General features: G+C 46.9%; 1 protein-coding gene across 2 annotated transcripts in view; it reads left to right on the forward strand.

The window, feature by feature from the left end:
• BSG (basigin (Ok blood group)) overlaps positions 1 to 17,474 on the forward strand; it is an 82,308-nt gene that overhangs the window by 34,472 nt on the left and 30,362 nt on the right. For both annotated transcript variants that reach the window (XM_063914477.1, XM_063914476.1), the window contains exon 2: positions 4,721 to 4,874. In XM_063914477.1, coding sequence (XP_063770547.1) covers positions 4,721 to 4,874 — 154 coding nt within the window. The remainder of the gene's footprint in view (positions 1 to 4,720; positions 4,875 to 17,474) is intronic.

Consider the following 17,474-nt stretch of genomic DNA (forward strand, 5'->3'; position numbering starts at 1 on the left):
TCCAACAGGGCCACACGTTATATGATCACGGCAATGAAGGAGGCTTTGCAGATCATTGATACTGCTGGTACCTCAAAAAGGGGTATTATGTGGGGGGTGAAAAAACTACCTGTAGCTTTTCCAGAATCAGAGGAATTGAATGACGTGTGTGATGAAGCGTGGGTTAACCCAGATAGAAAACTGCTAATTTCTAAGAAGTTATTGGCATTATACCCTTTCCCACCAGAGGTTAGGACGCGCTGGGAAACACCCCCTAGGGTGGATAAGGCGCTCACACGTTTTATCAAAGCAAGTGGCGTTGCCGTCTCCTGATACGGCCGCCCTCAAGGATCCAGCGGATAGGAGGCTGGAAACTACCCTGAAAAGTATATACACATACTGGTGTTATACTGCGACCGGCAATAGCCTCAGCCTGGATGTTCAGTGCTGGGGTAGTGTGGTTGGATTCCCTGACTGAAAATATTGATACCCTGGATAGGGACAGTATTTTATTGACTCTAGAGCAATTAAAGGATGCGTTTCTTTATATGCGAGATGCTCAGAGGGATATTTGTACTCTAGCATCAAGAGTAAGTGCGATGTCCATATCTGCCAGAAGAAGTTTATGGACGCGACAGTGGTCAGGTGATGCGGATTCCAAAAGGCATATGGAAGTATTGCCATATAAAGGAGAGGAATTATTTGGGGTCGGTCTATCGGATCTGGTGGCCACGGCAACTGCCGGCAAATCCACTTTTTTACCTCAGACCCCCTCCCAACAAAAAAAAAAAAAGACAGTCTTTTCAGCCGCAGTCCTTTCGCTCCTATAAAAACAAGCGAGCAAAAGGACAGTCTTATCTGCCGCGAGGCAGAGGAAAGGGTAAGAGAGGGCAGCAAGCAGCCCCTGCCCAGGACCAGAAGCCCGCCCCGGGTTCTACAAAGCCATCAGCATGACGCTGGGGCTTTACAAGCGGACTCAGGAGCGGTGGGGGGTCGACTAAAGATTTTCAGCAATCAGTGGGCTCGCTCACAGGTGGACCCGTGGATCCTGCAGATAGTATCTCAGGGTTACATGTTGGAGTTCGAAAGGTCTCCCCCTCGCCGGTTCCTAAAGTCTGCTTTACCAAAGTCTCCCTCAGAAAGGACGACGGTATTGGAAGCCATTCACAAGCTGTATTCTCAGCAGGTGATAGTCAAGGTACCCCTCCTACAACAGGGAAAGGGGTATTATTCCACACTATTTGTGGTACCGAAGCCGGACGGTTCGGTAAGACCTATTCTAAATCTGAAATCCTTGAACCTGTACATACAGAAATTCAAGTTCAAGATGGAGTCACTCAGAGCAGTGATAGCGAATCTGGAAGAAGGGGACTTCATGGTGTCCCTGGACATAAAAGATGCTTATCTGCATGTCCCAATTTACCCCTCACACCAAGGGTATCTCAGGTTCGTGATACAAGACTGTCATTATCAGTTTCAAACGCTGCCGTTTGGTTTGTCCACGGCCCCTCGGGTCTTTACCAAGGTAATGACCGAAATGATGGTTCTTCTACGAAGAAAAGGCGTATTAATTATCCCTTACTTGGACGATCTCCTGATAAGGGCAAAGTCCAGAGAACAGCTGGAAGTCGGTGTAGCACTAACCCAAGTAGTGCTTCAGCAACACGGGTGGATTCTGAATCTTCCAAAATCTCAATTGACCCCAACAACACGTCTGCTGTTCCTGGGAATGATTCTGGACACGGTTCAGAAAAAGGTGTTTCTCCCGGAGGAGAAAGCAAGGGAGTTATCCGAACCGGTCAGGAACCTCCTAAAACCAGGAACTGTGTCAGTACATCAATGCACAAGAGTCCTGGGAAAGATGGTGGCTTCTTACGAAGCAATTCCATTCGGCAGATTCCATGCACGAACATTTCAGTGGGATCTGCTGGACAAATGGTCCGGATCGCATCTGCACATGCATCAGCGGATAACACTGTCACCAAGAACAAGGTTGTCTCTCCTGTGGTGGTTGCAGAGTGCCCATCTGTTAGAGGGCCGCAGGTTTGGCATACAGGACTGGGTCCTGGTGACTACGGATGCCAGCCTACGGGGCTGGGGAGCAGTCACACAGGGAAGAAACTTCCAGGGTGTATGGTCAGACCTGGAGACGTCTCTTCACATAAATATACTGGAGCTAAGAGCGATATACAATGCTCTAAGCTTGGCAAAACCGCTGCTTCAGGGTCAGCCGGTGTTGATCCAGTCGGACAACATCACGGCAGTCGCCCACGTAAACAGACAAGGCGGCACGAGAAGCAGAAGAGCAATGACAGAAGCTGCAAGGATTCTTCGCTGGGCGGAAAATCATGTCCTAGCACTGTCAGCAGTGTTCATACCGGGAGTGGACAACTGGGAAGCAGACTTCCTCAGCAGACACGACCTTCACCCGGGAGAGTGGGGACTTCATCCGGAAGTTTTCCACATGATTGTGAACCGTTGGGAAAAACCAAAGGTGGATATGATGGCGTCTCGCCTCAACAAAAAACTGGACAGATATTGCGCCAGGTCAAGAGACCCTCAGGCAATAGCTGTGGACGCTCTGGTAACACCATGGGTGTACCAGTCAGTGTATGTGTTTCCTCCTCTGCCTCTCATACCAAAGGTACTGAGAATTATTCGGAAAAGGGGAGTAAGAACAATACTAGTGGCTCCGGATTGGCCAAGAAGAACTTGGTATCCGGAACTTCAAGAGATGCTCACGGAGGATCCGTGGCCTCTACCTCTAAGAAGGGATCTGCTTCAGCAGGGACCTTGTATGTTCCAAGACTTACCGCGACTGCGTTTGACGGCATGGCGGTTGAACGCCGGATTCTAAAAGAAAAGGGCATTCCAGAGGAAGTTATTCCTACCTTGATTAAGGCTAGGAAGGAAGTGACCGCACAACATTATCACCGCATTTGGAGAAAATATGTTGCGTGGTGTGAAGCCAAGAAGGCCCCAACGGAAGAATTTCAATTGGGTCGATTCTTACATTTCCTGCAGGCAGGATTGTCTATGGGCCTCAAATTGGGGTCTATTAAAGTTCAAATTTCGGCCTTATCAATCTTCTTCCAGAAGGAATTGGCTTCAGTGCCTGAAGTACAAACTTTTGTCAAGGGTGTACTACATATACAGCCCCCGATTGTGCCCCCAGTGGCACCGTGGGATCTAAACGTAGTTTTGGATTTTCTCAAATCTCATTGGTTTGAGCCTCTCAAATCTGTAGATTTGAAGTATCTTACATGGAAAGTAACCATGCTACTGGCCCTGGCTTCAGCCAGGAGAGTTTCAGAGTTGGCGGCTTTATCGTACAAAAGCCCATATCTGATTTTCCATTCGGACAGGGCAGAACTGCGGACACGTCCTCATTTTCTCCCTAAGGTGGTTTCGGCTTTTCACTTGAACCAGCCTATTGTGGTGCCTGCGGCTACTAGCGACTTGGAGGACTCCAAGTTACTGGACGTTGTCAGAGCATTAAAAATATATATTTCAAGGACAGCTGGAGTCAGAAAATCTGACTCGTTGTTTATATTGTATGCACCCAACAAGATGGGTGCTCCTGCGTCTAAGCAGACGATTGCGCGTTGGATCTGTAGCACAATCCAACTTGCACATTCTGTGGCAGGCCTGCCACAGCCTAAATCTGTAAATGCCCACTCCACAAGGAAGGTGGGCTCATCTTGGGCGGCTGCCCGAGGGGTCTCGGCATTACAACTTTGCCGAGCAGCTACGTGGTCAGGGGAGAACACGTTTGTAAAATTTTACAAATTTGATACTCTGGCTAAGGAGGACCTGGAGTTCTCTCATTCGGTGCTGCAGAGTCATCCGCACTCTCCCGCCCGTTTGGGAGCTTTGGTATAATCCCCATGGTCCTGACGGAGTCCCCAGCATCCACTAGGACGTTAGAGAAAATAAGAATTTACTTACCGATAATTCTATTTCTCATAGTCCGTAGTGGATGCTGGGCGCCCATCCCAAGTGCGGATTGTCTGCAATACTTGTACATAGTTATTGTTACAAAAATCGGGTTATTATTATTGTTGTGAGCCATCTTTTCAGAGGCTACTTCGTTTGTTATCATACTGTTAACTGGGTTCAGATCACAAGTTGTACGGTGTGATTGGTGTGGCTGGTATGAGTCTTACCCGGGATTCAAGATCCTTCCTTATTGTGTACGCTCGTCCGGGCACAGTACCTAACTGAGGCTTGGAGGAGGGTCATAGGGGGAGCAGCCAGTACACACCATGTGATCCTAAAAGCTTTCTTTAGATGTGCCCTGTCTCCTGCGGAGCCGCTATTCCCCATGGTCCTGACGGAGTCCCCAGCATCCACTACGGACTATGAGAAATAGAATTATCGGTAAGTAAATTCTTATTTTTTTTTTCAAATTAATGGGTATAATTTTTTCAAAATAAATCAGTGTTAAGTCTGCCTTCAAATGACAATAGTTATAGCGGTTTATAGGGGCATTTCTAATATCTTAAATTTTTTTTTTTTTTTTTTTCTGATTATGGTTCTTTACCAGGACTGCTAGATGTGTAAGAATACTGACTGCTTCTGTTTCTTGAAGTGTTTGGTGGATGCAGATATCGTATAGTTACTGATAGTTCATCACACCAATCATGGCAGAAACACCCGAGACTGATTGTGTGAATGAAGTCACGATGTTGTTCTGCAGACTCTTCTGTGATGTTTTTGTGATCATATTTCTTTTCCACAGATCCACTTATTATAACGCATTCCCCAGATGCATCAGGAGGAGACTTAAGCTGCAATTTAACAGACACTACACTTTTAGTTTCTGGTCACCAGTGGCTTAAGGGTGATGCAGTGCTTCATGAAGATACAGAATCCTCTCATTTTATGACTTATAAGTAAGTATATGCAAGTGATTGGGATTGTGTCGGTAAGATTTATTAATACCTTGTTTAAATTCCAGTGCAGTAAACGGACTTAAAGAACAGGCGTTAAAGTCATACTTGCCTACCTGACCCTCTTACATGAGGGAGAAAATGCTCTGTTCCTGGACTTGCCTGGTAATGTATGATTGCCATCATCTGTGGTGAGCTAGTTAATTGATAAGAGAGGTTTCACCACAGGTGATGGCAATCATACATTACCAGGAAAGTCCAGGAACAGAGCGTTTTCTCCCTCATGGGGAGGGTCAGGTAGGCAAGTATGGTTAAAGTTAATACATGTCGGCTTCTGTTTCCCAATCCTGTGGATTATACACCCAGCATTCAGCCTGATATTTATTCCGCAACATCTATGGTGTTGGAGATAGGAAATTTGACAATGCCACGACTAACAAATCGCATGCCTCCAGCACCCATAGCATCCTGTTTTCTCTAACGTCCTAGTGGATGCTGGGGACTCCGTAAGGACCATGGGGAATAGACGGGCTCCGCAGGAGACAGGGCACTTTAAGAAAGAATTTGGATACTGGTGTGCTCTGGCTCTTCCCTCTATGTCCCTCCTCCAGACCTCAGTTAGTTTGAATCTGTGCCCAGACGAGCTGGGTGCTACTTAGTAAGCTCTCCTGAGCTTGCTAAAAAGAAAGTATTTTTTTCGTTAGGTTTTTTATTTTCAGAGAGATCTGCTGGCAACAGGCTCTCTGCTACGTGGGACTGAGGGGAGAGAAGCAGCCCTACTCACTGAAGATAGGTCCTGCTTCTTAGGCTACTGGACACCATTAGCTCCAGAGGGATCGTACACAGGATCGCACCCTTGGTCGTCCGAAGCCGCGCCGCCGTCCCCCTCGCAGAGCCAGAAGACAGAAGCCGGTGACAGAAGCAAGAAGACTTCGAAATCGGCGGCAGAAGACTCCAGTCTTCATATGAGGTAGCGCACAGCACTGCAGCTGTGCGCCATTGCTCCCACACTAAACCCACATACTCCGGTCACTGTAGGGTGCAGGGCGCAGGGGGGGGCGCCCTGGGCAGCAATTAGAGACCTCTTTGGCAAAAGTTTGCATAATATACAGTTGGGCACTGTATATATGTATGAGCCCCCGCCAAAATTGTACATGAAAGCGGGACAGAAGCCCGCCGTCGAGGGGGCGGGGCTTCTTCCTCAGCACTCACCAGCGCCATGTTTTTTCTCCACAGCACCGCTGAGAGGAAGCTCCCCAGTCTCTCCCCTGCAGTTACACGGTAGAAGAGGGTAAGAAGAGAGGAGGGGCACATAATTATGCGCAAAAATCAATATAAACAGCAGCTACTGGGTTAACATTAAGTTACTGTGTTATTCCTGGGTTAATAGCGCTGGGGTGTGTGCTGGCATACTCTCTCTGTCTCTCCAAAGGGCCTTATGGGGGAATTGTCTTGAGATGAGCATTCCCTGAGTGTGTGGTGTGTCGGTACGTGTGTGTCGACATGTCTGAGGTAAAAGGCTCCCCTAAGGAGGAGATGGAGCAAATATGTGTGAGAGGGTGTCTGTCGACAACGCCGACACCTGTTTGGATATGTGTAATTAAGTGCTAAGGTGAATTTATTGCACAAAAGATTAGAGAACAGACAGGGAATCTACCCATGTCTGTCCCTATGTCGCAGAGACCTTCAGAGTCTCTCAATGCTCACTATCCAAAATAATAGACACTGATATCGACACGGAGTTTGACTCCAGTGTCGACTACGATAATGCAAAGTTACAGCCAAAATGGCAGAAAAGTATTCAATATATGATTATTGTAATAAAAGATGATTTGCATATCACTGATGACTCATCTGTCTCTGACACAAGGGTACACATGTTTAAGGGGAAGAAAGCTGAGGTAAATTTCCCTCCTCTCATGAAGAAAAAGAGCGGGAATCTCCAGACAAGAGACTGCAGTTTCCCACAAAGAATTCTCAGGCAGTATCCTTTCCCCACTAGGGCAAGGATATGATGGGAATCTTCCCCTAGGGTGTCACGTTTGCCCAAAAGGTAGCCCTGACGTAACAGCTATTCTCAGGGATCCTGCAGATAGCGTGCACGTTCTGGTACACTACTCAGACCGGCGATTGTGTCGGCATGGGTTTATAGCGCTGTGGCAGCGTGGACAGGTACCTTATCAGCAGAGATTCAGACCCTAGTATGTAAATAGATATACATATGTATATGTGTGTGTGTGTGTGTGTGTATATATGTGTATATATATATATATATATATATATATATATATATATATATATATATATATATATATATATATATATATATATATATATATATAATTTGCCAAATTCACGGCACTCCCAATTCCCAAATACTTGTAAAATCCACAGGATATGGCCGGTGCCTGACGAAAATGTTATAATACACATTGAAACGTTGACTGCAACATCCAGACTTGCCTGTCTGTTTTTTCCTGCGCTGCGAGTGCCGCCCAACTCTGCATGATAGATAGATATATATATATATATATATATATATATCTATCTATCTATCTATCTATGTGTGTGTGTATATACACACACACACCTCAAAAAAATAAAGGGAACACTAAAATAACATATCCTAGATCTGAATGAATGAAATATTCTTATTAAATACTTTGTTCTTTACATAGTTGAATGTGCTGACAACAAAATCACACAAAAATTATCAATGGAAATCAAATTTATTAACCCATGGAGGTCTGGATTTGCAGTCACCCTCAAAATGTAAGTGGAAAAACACACTACAGGCTGATCCAACTTTGATTTAATGTCCTTAAAACAAGTCCAAATGAGGCTCAGTAGGTTATGTATGTATGTATGTATGTATGTATCCATCCCAAAGAGACATGAGTATACTGGTTCCTAGAGTCAAAGGTATGTCGATTTCTGCTTGACGTGTCCTGTGGAATATGCAATGGACAGATGATGCCGACTTAAGAGGCATATGGAAGGCTGAGGATTGTGTGGAGAAGGGTTCTCGGACCTGGTCTCCACAGCTATAGCTGGTAATTCTGATATTTTGCCTTATATTCCTGCACAGCCTAGAAAAGCATGACATTATCAAATGCAGCCTTTCGAATAAAGAAACAAAGTCCGAGCTGCGTCCTTTCTTGCCAGAGGCGGGGGCAGAGGAAAGAAGCTGCACAACACTGCTAGTTCCCAGGAACAGAAGTCCTCCCCGGCCTCTACAAAAATCCACCGCATGTCGCTGGGGCTCCACAGGCGGAGCTAGGCCTGGTGGAGGCACGCCTTCGTAAGTTCAGCCACAAGTGGGTTCACTCCCTGTTAGATCCCTGGGCAATAGATAGTGTCTCAGGGATACAAGCTGGACTTTAAGAAGATGCCCTCTCACCGACGGCCCTGCCGGCTTCCCCCCACGAGAAGGAAACAGTGTTAACTGCAATTCACAAATTGTATCTTCAACAGGTGGTGATCAAGGTTCCCCTCCTTCAACAAGGAGGGGGTTATTATTTGACCATGTTGTAGTCCCGAAACCAGACGGTTCGGTCAGACCCATATTGAATTTAAAATCCCTGAACATATACCTGAAAAGGTTCAAGTTCAAGATGGAATCGCTAAGAGCGGTCATTGCAAGCCTGAAAGTGGGAGATTTTATGGTGACTCGGGACATAAAGGATGCATACCTTCATGTCCCCATTTATCCATCTCATCAGGCGTACCTCAGAATTGCGGTACGGGATTGTCATTACCAATTTCAGACGTTGCCGTTTGGTCTCTCCACGGCCTTGAGAATATTCACCAAGGTAATGGCGGAAATGATGGTGCTCCTGCGGAAGCAAGGTGTCACTATTATCACGTACTTGAACGATCTCCTCATAAAAGCGAGATCAAGAGAGCAGTTGCTGAACAGCGTATCACTTTCTCTGGAAGTGTAACGGCAACACGGCTGGATTCTATATATTCCAAAGTCGCAGTTGGTTCCTACAGCTCATCTGCCTCTCCTAGGCACGATCCTAGACACAGACCAGAAAAGGGTTTATCTCCCGATAGAGAGAGCTCAGGAGCTCGTGACACTGGTCAGGAATCTATTAAAACCAAAACAGGTGTCAGTGCATCACTGCACTCGAGTCCTGGGAAGGAGGGTGGCATCATACGAGGCCATTCCCTTCGGCAGGTTCCATGCGAGGACCTTCCAATGGGACTTACTGGACAAGTGGTTCAGATCACATCTTCAGATTAATCACCCTATCCCCCAGGGCCAGGGTGTCTCTCCTGTGGTGGCTGCAGAGTGCTCACCTTATCGAAGGTTGCAGATTCGGCATTCAGGACTGGGTCCTGGTGACCACGGATGCAAGCCTCCGAGGGTGGGGGGCAGTCACACAGGGAAGAAATTTCCAAGGGCTGTGGTCAAGGCAGGAGACTTGCCTTCATATCAATGTCCTGGAACTAAGGGCCATATACAACGCCCTAAGTCAAGCGGAGACCCTGCTTCGCGACCAACCGGTTCTGATTCAGTCAGACAATATCACCGCAGTGGCTCATGTAAACCGCCAAGGTGGCACAAGGAGCAGGGTGGCGATGGTAAAAGCCACCAGAATTCTTCGCTGGGCGGAGAATCACGTAAGCGCACTGTCAGCAGTGTTCATTCCGGGAGTGGACAACTGGGAAGCAGACTTCCTCAGTAGGCACGACCTCCACCCGGAAGAGTGGGGACTTCATCAAGAAGTCTTCATGCAGATTGCAAGTCGGTCGGAACTGCCACAGGTGGACATGATGGCATCCCGCCTCAACAAAAAGCTTCAGAGATATTGCGCCAGGTCAAGAGACCCTCAGGCGATAGCTGTGGACGCACTGGTGACAACGTGGGTGTTCCCGTCGGTCTATGTATTTCATCCTCTTCCTCTCATACTCAAGGTGCTGAGAATCATAAGGAAAAGAGGAGTGAGCACAATACTATTTGTTCCGGATTGGCATAGAAGGACTTGGTATCCAGATCTGCAAGAAATGCTCACAGAGGACCCGTGGCCTCTGCCTCTAAGACAGGACTTGTGCAACAGGGGCCCTGTCTGTTCCTAGACTTACCGCGGCTGCGTTTGACGGCATGGCGGTTGAACGCCGGTTCCTAGCAGAAAAAGGCATTCCGGATGAGGTCATTCCTACGCTGATAGAGGCTAGGAAGGATGTGACGGCTCAACAATATCACCGTATATGGCGAAAATATGTTGCTTGGTGTGAGGCCAGGAATGCCCCTACGGAGGAATTCCAGCTGGGCCGTTTTCCTTCACTTCCTTCACTTCCTACAGTCGGGAGTGACTTTGGGCCTGAAATTGGGTTCCATTAAGGTCCAGATTTCGTCCCTATCCATTTTCTTTCAAAAAGAACTGGCTTCTTTTCCTGAAGTTCAGACGTTGTAAAGGGAGTGCTGCATATTCAGCCCCCTTTTGTGCCTCCAGTGGCACCTTGGGATCTTAACGTGGTGGTGAGTTTCCTGAAGTCACACTGGTTTTAGCCACTCAAAACCGTGGAGTTAAAATTTCTCACGTGGAAGGTGGTCATGCTATTAGCCTTGGCTTCAGCTAGGCGTGTCAGAATTAGCGGCTTTGTCGCATAAAAGCCCCTATCTGGTTTTCCATATGGACAGGGCACAATTGCAGACCCGTCCACAATTTCTGCCAAAAGTGGTGTCATCTTTTCATATAAACCAACCTATTGTGGTGCCTGTGTCTACTCGTGACTTGAAGGATTCAGAGTTGCTGGATGTGGTCAGGGCTTTGAAGGTTTATGTAGCCAGAACGGCTAGAGTCAGGAAAACTGAGTCGCTGTTTATCCTGTATGCATCCAACAAGCTGGGTGCTCCTGCTTCAAAAGCAAACTATTGCTCGCTGGATCTGTAACACGATTCAGCAGGCTCATTCTGCGGCTGGTTTGCCGCTTCCAAAATCCGTAAAAGCCCACTCCACAAGGAAGGTGGGCTCTTCTTGGGCGGCTGCCCGAGGGGTCTCGGCATTACAGCTTTGCCGAGCAGCTACTTGGTCAGGTTCAAACACACTTGCAAAGTTTTACAAGTTTGATACCCTGGCTGAGGAGGACCTTGTGTTTGCTCATTCGGTGCTGCAGAGTCATCCGCACTCTCCCGCCCGTTTGGGAGCTTTGGTATAATCCCCATGGTCCTTACCGAGTCCCCAGCATCCACTAGGACGTTAGAGAAAATAAGATTTTACTTACCGGTAAATCTATTTCTCGTAGTGGATGCTGGGCGCCCGTCCCAAGTGCGGACTTCTTCTGCAATACTTGTATATAGTTATTGCTTAAATAAGGGTTATGTTGTGGTTGCATCAGGGTTGATCTGATGCTCCGTTTTTCATACTGTTAACTGGGTAAGTTTATCACAAGTTATATGGTGTGACTGGTATGAGTCTTACCCTGGAATCCAAAATCCTTTCCTTGTACTGTCAGCTCTTCCGGGCACAGTTTCTCTAACTGAGGTCTGGAGGAGGGACATAGAGGGAGGAGCCAGAGCACACCAGTATCCAAATTCTTTCTTAAAGTGCCCTGTCTCCTGCGGAGCCCGTCTATTCCCCATGGTCCTTACGGAGTCCCCAGCATCCACTACGGACTACGAGAAATAGATTTACCGGTAAGTAAAATCTTATTTCTCTGACGTCCTAGTGGATGCTGGGAACTCCGAAAGGACCATGGGGAATAGCGGCTCCATGGGCACAAAAGTAAAAGCTTTAGGACTAGCTGGTGTGCACTGGCTCCTCCCCCTATGACCCTCCTCCAAGCCTCAGTTAGATTTTTGTGCCCGAACGAGAAGGGTGCAATCTAGGTGGCTCTCCTGAGCTGCTTAGAGTAAAAGTTTAAATTAGGTTTTTTATTTTCAGTGAGTCCTGCTGGCAACAGGCTCACTGCATCGAGGGACTAAGGGGAGAAGAAGCGAACTCACCTGCGTGCAGAGTGGATTGGGCTTCTTAGGCTACTGGACATTAGCTCCAGAGGGACGATCACAGGCCCAGCCATGGATGGGTCCCAGAGCCGCGCCGCCGTCCCCCTTACAGAGCCAGAAGAGCAGAAGAGGTCCGGAAAATCGTCGGCAGAAGACGTCCTGTCTTCAATAAGGTAGCGCACAGCACCGCAGCTGTGCGCCATTGCTCTCAGCACACTTCACACTCCGGTCACTGAGGGTGCAGGGCGCTGGGGGGGGGCGCCCTGAGACACAATAAAAATACCTTAGATGGCAAAAAATACATCACATATAGCTCCTGGGCTATATGGATGCATTTAACCCCTGCCAGAATACATAGAAAAACGGGAGATAAGGCCGCCGATAAGGGGGCGGAGCCTATCTCAGCACACTGGCGCCATTTTCCCTCACAGCTCCGTTGGAGGGATGCTCCCTGGCTCTCCCCTGCAGTCACTACACTACAGAAAGGGTTAAAAAAGAGAGGGGGGGCAGTAATTACGCGCAGTATTAAAGATACAGCAGCTATAAGGGGAAAAACACTTATATAAGGTTATCCCTGTATGTATGTATGTATGTATGTATGTATGTATGTATGTATGTATATATATAGCTAGCGCTCTGGTGTGTGCTGGCAAACTCTCCCTCTGTCTCCCCAAAGGGCTAGTGGGGTCCTGTCCTCTATCAGAGCATTCCCTGTGTGTGTGCTGTATGTCGGTACGTTTGTGTCGACATGTATGAGGAGAAAAATGATGTGGAGACGGAGCAGATTGCCTGTAATAGTGATGTCACCCCCTAGGGGGTTGACACCTGAGTGGATGAACTGTTGGAAGGAATTACGTGACAGTGTCTGCTCTGTATAAAAGACAGTGGTTGACATGAGACAGCCGGCTACTCAGCTTGTGCCTGTCCAGACGTCTCATAGGCCGTCAGGGGCTCTAAAGCGCCCGTTACCTCAGATGGCAGATATAGACGCCGACACGGATACTGACTCCAGTGTCGACGGTGAAGAGACAAATGTGACTTCCAGTAGGGCCACACGTTACATGATTGAGGCAATGAAAAATGTTTTTACACATTTCTGATAATAAGAGTACCACCAAAAAGGGGTATTATGTTCGGTGAGGAAAAACTACCTGTAGTTTTCCTGAATCTGAGAAATTAAATGAGATGTGTGATGATGCGTGGGTTTCCCCCGATAACAACTGATAATTTCTAAAATGTTATTGGCATTATATCCTTTCCCGCCAGAGGTTAGGGTGCGTTGGGAAACACCCCCGAGGGTGGATAAAGCGCTCACACGCTTGTAAGGGCTCTACCCTCTCCTGAGATGGCCGCCCTTAAGGATCCTGCTGATAGAAAGCAGGAGGGTATCCTAAAATGTATTTACACACATACTGGTGTTATACTGCGACCAGCAATCGCCTCAGCCTGGATGTGCAGTGCTGGGTTGGCGTGGTCGGATTCCCTGACTGAAAATATTGATACCCTAGATAGGGACAGTATATTTTTGCCTATAGAGCATTTAAAAGATGCATTTCTATATATGCGTGATGCACAGCGGAATATTTGCCGACTGGCATCAAGTCTAAGCGCGTTGTCCATTTCTACCAGTAGAGGGTTATGGACACGACAGTGGTCAGGTGATGCGGATTTCAAACGGCATTTGGAAGTATTGCCTTATTAAGGGGAGGAGTTATTTGGGGTCGGTCTTTCAGACCTGGTGGCCACGGCAACAGCTGGGAAATCCACGTTTGTACCCCAGGTCGCCTCTCAACATGAGAAGACGCCGTATTATCAGGCGCAGTCTTTTCGTGGACAAGCGGGCAAAAGGTTCCTCATTTCTGCCCCGTGACCGAGGGAGAGGAAAGAGGCTGCAGAAATCAGCCAGTTCCCAGGAACAGAAACCCTCTCCCGCCTCTGCCAAGCCCTCAGTATGACGCTGGGGGTTTACAAGCAGAATCGGGCACGGTGGGGGGCCCGTCTCAATGAATTTCAGCGCGCAGTGGGCTCACTCGCAAGTAGACCCCTGGATCCTTCAGGTGATATCTCAGGGGTACAAATTGGAATTCGAGACGTCTCCCCCTCGCCGTTTCCTAAAGTCTGCTTTACCGATGTCTCCTTCTGACAGGGAGACAGTTTTGGAAGCCATTCACAAGCTGTATTCCCAGCAGGTGATAATCAAGGTACCCCTCCTGCAACAGGGAACGGGGTATTATTCCACACTGTTGTGGTACCGAAGCCGGACGGCTCGGTGAGACCGATTCTAAATCTAAAATCTTTGAACACTTACATACAGAGGTTCAAATTCAAGATTGAGTCACTCAGAGCAGTGATTGCGAACCTGGAAGAAGGGGACTACATGATGTCTCGGGACATCAAGGATGCTTACCTTCATGTCCAAAATTACCCTTCTCACCAAGGGTACCTCAGGTTTATGGTACAGAACTGTCACTATCAGTTCAGACGCTGCCGTATGGATGGTCCACGGCACCCCGGGTCTTTACCAAGGTAATGGCCGAAATGATGATGATCCTTCGAAGGAAGGGAATTTTAGTTATCCCTTACTTGGACGATTCCCTGATAAGGGTAAGATCCAGGGAACAGTTGGAGGTCGGTGTAGCACTATCTCAGGTAGTGTTGCGGCAGCACGATTGGATTCTCAATATTCCAAAATCGCAGCTGGTTCAGACGACTCGTCTTCTGTTCCTAGGGATGATCCTGGACGCAGTCCAGAAAAAGGTGTTTCTCCCGGAGGAGAAAGCCAGGAAGTTATCGGAGCTAGTCAGGAACCTCCTAAAACCGAGCCAAGTCTCAGTGCATCAATGCACAAGGGTTCTGGGTAAAATGGTGGCTTCCTACGAAGCAATCCCATTCGGCAGATTCCACGCAAGAACTTTCCAGTGGGACCTGCTGGACAAATGGTCCGGGTCGCATCTTCAGATGCATCAGCGGATAACCCTGTCACCAAGAACAAGGGTGTCCCTCCTGTGGTGGTTGCAGAGTGCTCATCTTCTAGAGGGCCGCAGATTCGGCATTCAGGACTGGGTCCTGGTGACCACGGATGCCAGCCTGCGAGGCTGGGGAGCAGTCACACAGGGAAGGAATTTCCAGGGCTTATGGTCAAGCCTGGAGACATCACTTCACATAAATATCCTGAAGCTAAGGGCCATTTACAATGCTCTAAGCTTAGCAAGACCTCTGCTTCAAGGTCAGCCGGTGTTGATCCAGTCGGACAACATCACGGCAGTCACCCACGTAAACAGACAGGGTGGCACAAGAAGCAGGAGGGCAATGGCAGAAGCTGCAAGGATTCTTCGCTGGGCGGAAAATCATGTGATAGCACTGTCAGCAATTCCGGGAGTGGACAACTGGGAAGCAGACTTCCTCAGCAGACACGACCTCCACCCGGGAGAGTGGGGACTTCACCCAGAAGTCTTCCACATGATTATAAACCGTTGGGAAAAACTCGACAGGTATTGCGCCAGGTCAAGGTACCCTCAGGCAATAGCTGTAGACGATCTGGTAACACCGTGGGTGTACCAGTCAGTGTATGTGTTCCCTCATCCGCCTCTCATACCCAAGGTACTGAGATTGATAAGATGTAGAGAAGTAAGCACTATATTCGTGGCTCCGGATTGGCCAAGAAGGACTTGGTAACCGGAACTACAAAAGATGCTCACGGAGGATCCGTGGCCTCTACCTCTAAGAAGGGACCTGCTTCAGCAAGGACCCTAAACAATAGATAAAGAAAAATGTGTACCAGCGCTGGCTGTACAAATTAATAATAAATTTTTAAAAATACAATGACAATAAATTAAAATAATAATGATAATAATAATAAGGATGGTGTGTTCTTATGTAAAAAAGTAACAATTTATTTATATATCATATATGACATTACTAAAAAGAAGGAATTCCTTTTGCCAACACGATGGCAGTAAAATTAAGATATATCTTTATCTGGTAAAACTTTCATGGGTTTCACAATCTCCTATATTAGAATTTGTCCATTCCTAGGCTAGGACAGCCTCCCTTTATGCAGTTCACTGTGGATAGATAGTTACCGGGTCCCCACGTTGGTAGGCATCAGCTTTGGAGCAAGTCCATTTGTAGCTGTAGGGGTGCTGGTTAGACCGGTTTAAATGATTTGATTCAGTGATGGGAGCGAAGTCCAGAAGATGTGCCGAAGGATGACAAGGCTTTGGCGAGCCAATGGAGAGTGAAGTCCAGATTGTATAAATAAGCTCAACGCGTTTCACTGGTACAGTCCAGCTTCCTCAGGAGCATATGATCCATAGGTATGGGATCTCATATTTATACCCTGCTTAATGAACTCAATAAGCGCCATCTGTTTAGGTAATTATTAATACATAAGAACAACAACCATCCAAAACAATATAAAAATTCACACCCATAAGCATAATCTTAATATTAAACTCAATTATCTTTAATCATAAAAACGAGTATTGTAACTTCATTTAAAAGGAAAAGAATATAAGATAGTGCCGGTCACGTGACATGTCTCATCACGTGATCGGCCTGAGAGCAGTCCCATTGGTCCAAAATGGAGTGACAGCGGTCACATGGTCTCTGCCATGTGACCGTATACAAAGATCCCCTTCTTGCGAGGTACTTCCCTATCTCTAAATGAGACTCGGAACTCCGCCGTCTCATTGGTGATTCTATAACACCTGATATTGTGCCCACGTGACGCGCGTCATTGCCCGTCTTTACGTGAGCGCAGTAAGCATGCCGTGGATTCCCCTTCATACTAGAGACCCGGAAGTTTATAGGGTTTCCTCATTAAGGAGTTTAGGCCGCCCCAGGCTTCCCCTGTGTTCCACTAAGGATTTCCCAGGTAGTCATGGCAACCCGTTCAGCGTAACTGATCCATCCAGCTTAGATCGAATTGCTATGTCTCATTGGTGAAAGCTTCTTTTAGTGGTAAAGACAATGATACATAGAAAAAACATAGAAGATTTATAAAAGACTACTATCCTTCCCTTATAGCACATATGTACATATTCTTTATAATATCATAGATGTCATATTAAGGACTCACAAGGAATTAGATTTTTGAATATTGTTGAAATTGAAAGAACAGACAAGATATTTATATACATTGAGATGTTAAATTTTTGATACACATATAATTCACTATGGTTAACACCCTAAACATTAAATCATATTAATTAATGAATTATAATCGTTCGTAGACCTAAATAACAGAATTCAGTTCTATAGCCTCGTTTAGTCCATCTGGATGTAGCGAATTGTATTTGAGCATCCAGAAGACTTCCCTACGGCATAGTTGATTAAACCTATCACCTCCTCTATCTGTTGGTATGATGTGTTCAAGGCTAATGATGGAAAGACAAGCAGGATTGCTTTCATGTTTATCAGAGTAGTGTCGTGAGACACTGTGGGTCTCTATTTTGCGTAATATGTTTCGGCGATGTTCCATAAAACGTGTGTGTAACGCTCTCGTGGTTCTGCCTACATAATTAAGGCCACAGCTACATGTTAGCACATAAATCACGAATTTTGAGTCACAATTCATGAAAGATTTGAGGCTATATTTCTCAGAAGAACCAGGTATAGAAATGTGTGTGGTTTTACGTTCCATGTGA

The sequence above is a fragment of the Pseudophryne corroboree genome, chromosome 1 (assembly GCF_028390025.1).
Source record: "Pseudophryne corroboree isolate aPseCor3 chromosome 1, aPseCor3.hap2, whole genome shotgun sequence".
NCBI lineage: Eukaryota > Metazoa > Chordata > Amphibia > Anura > Myobatrachidae > Pseudophryne > Pseudophryne corroboree.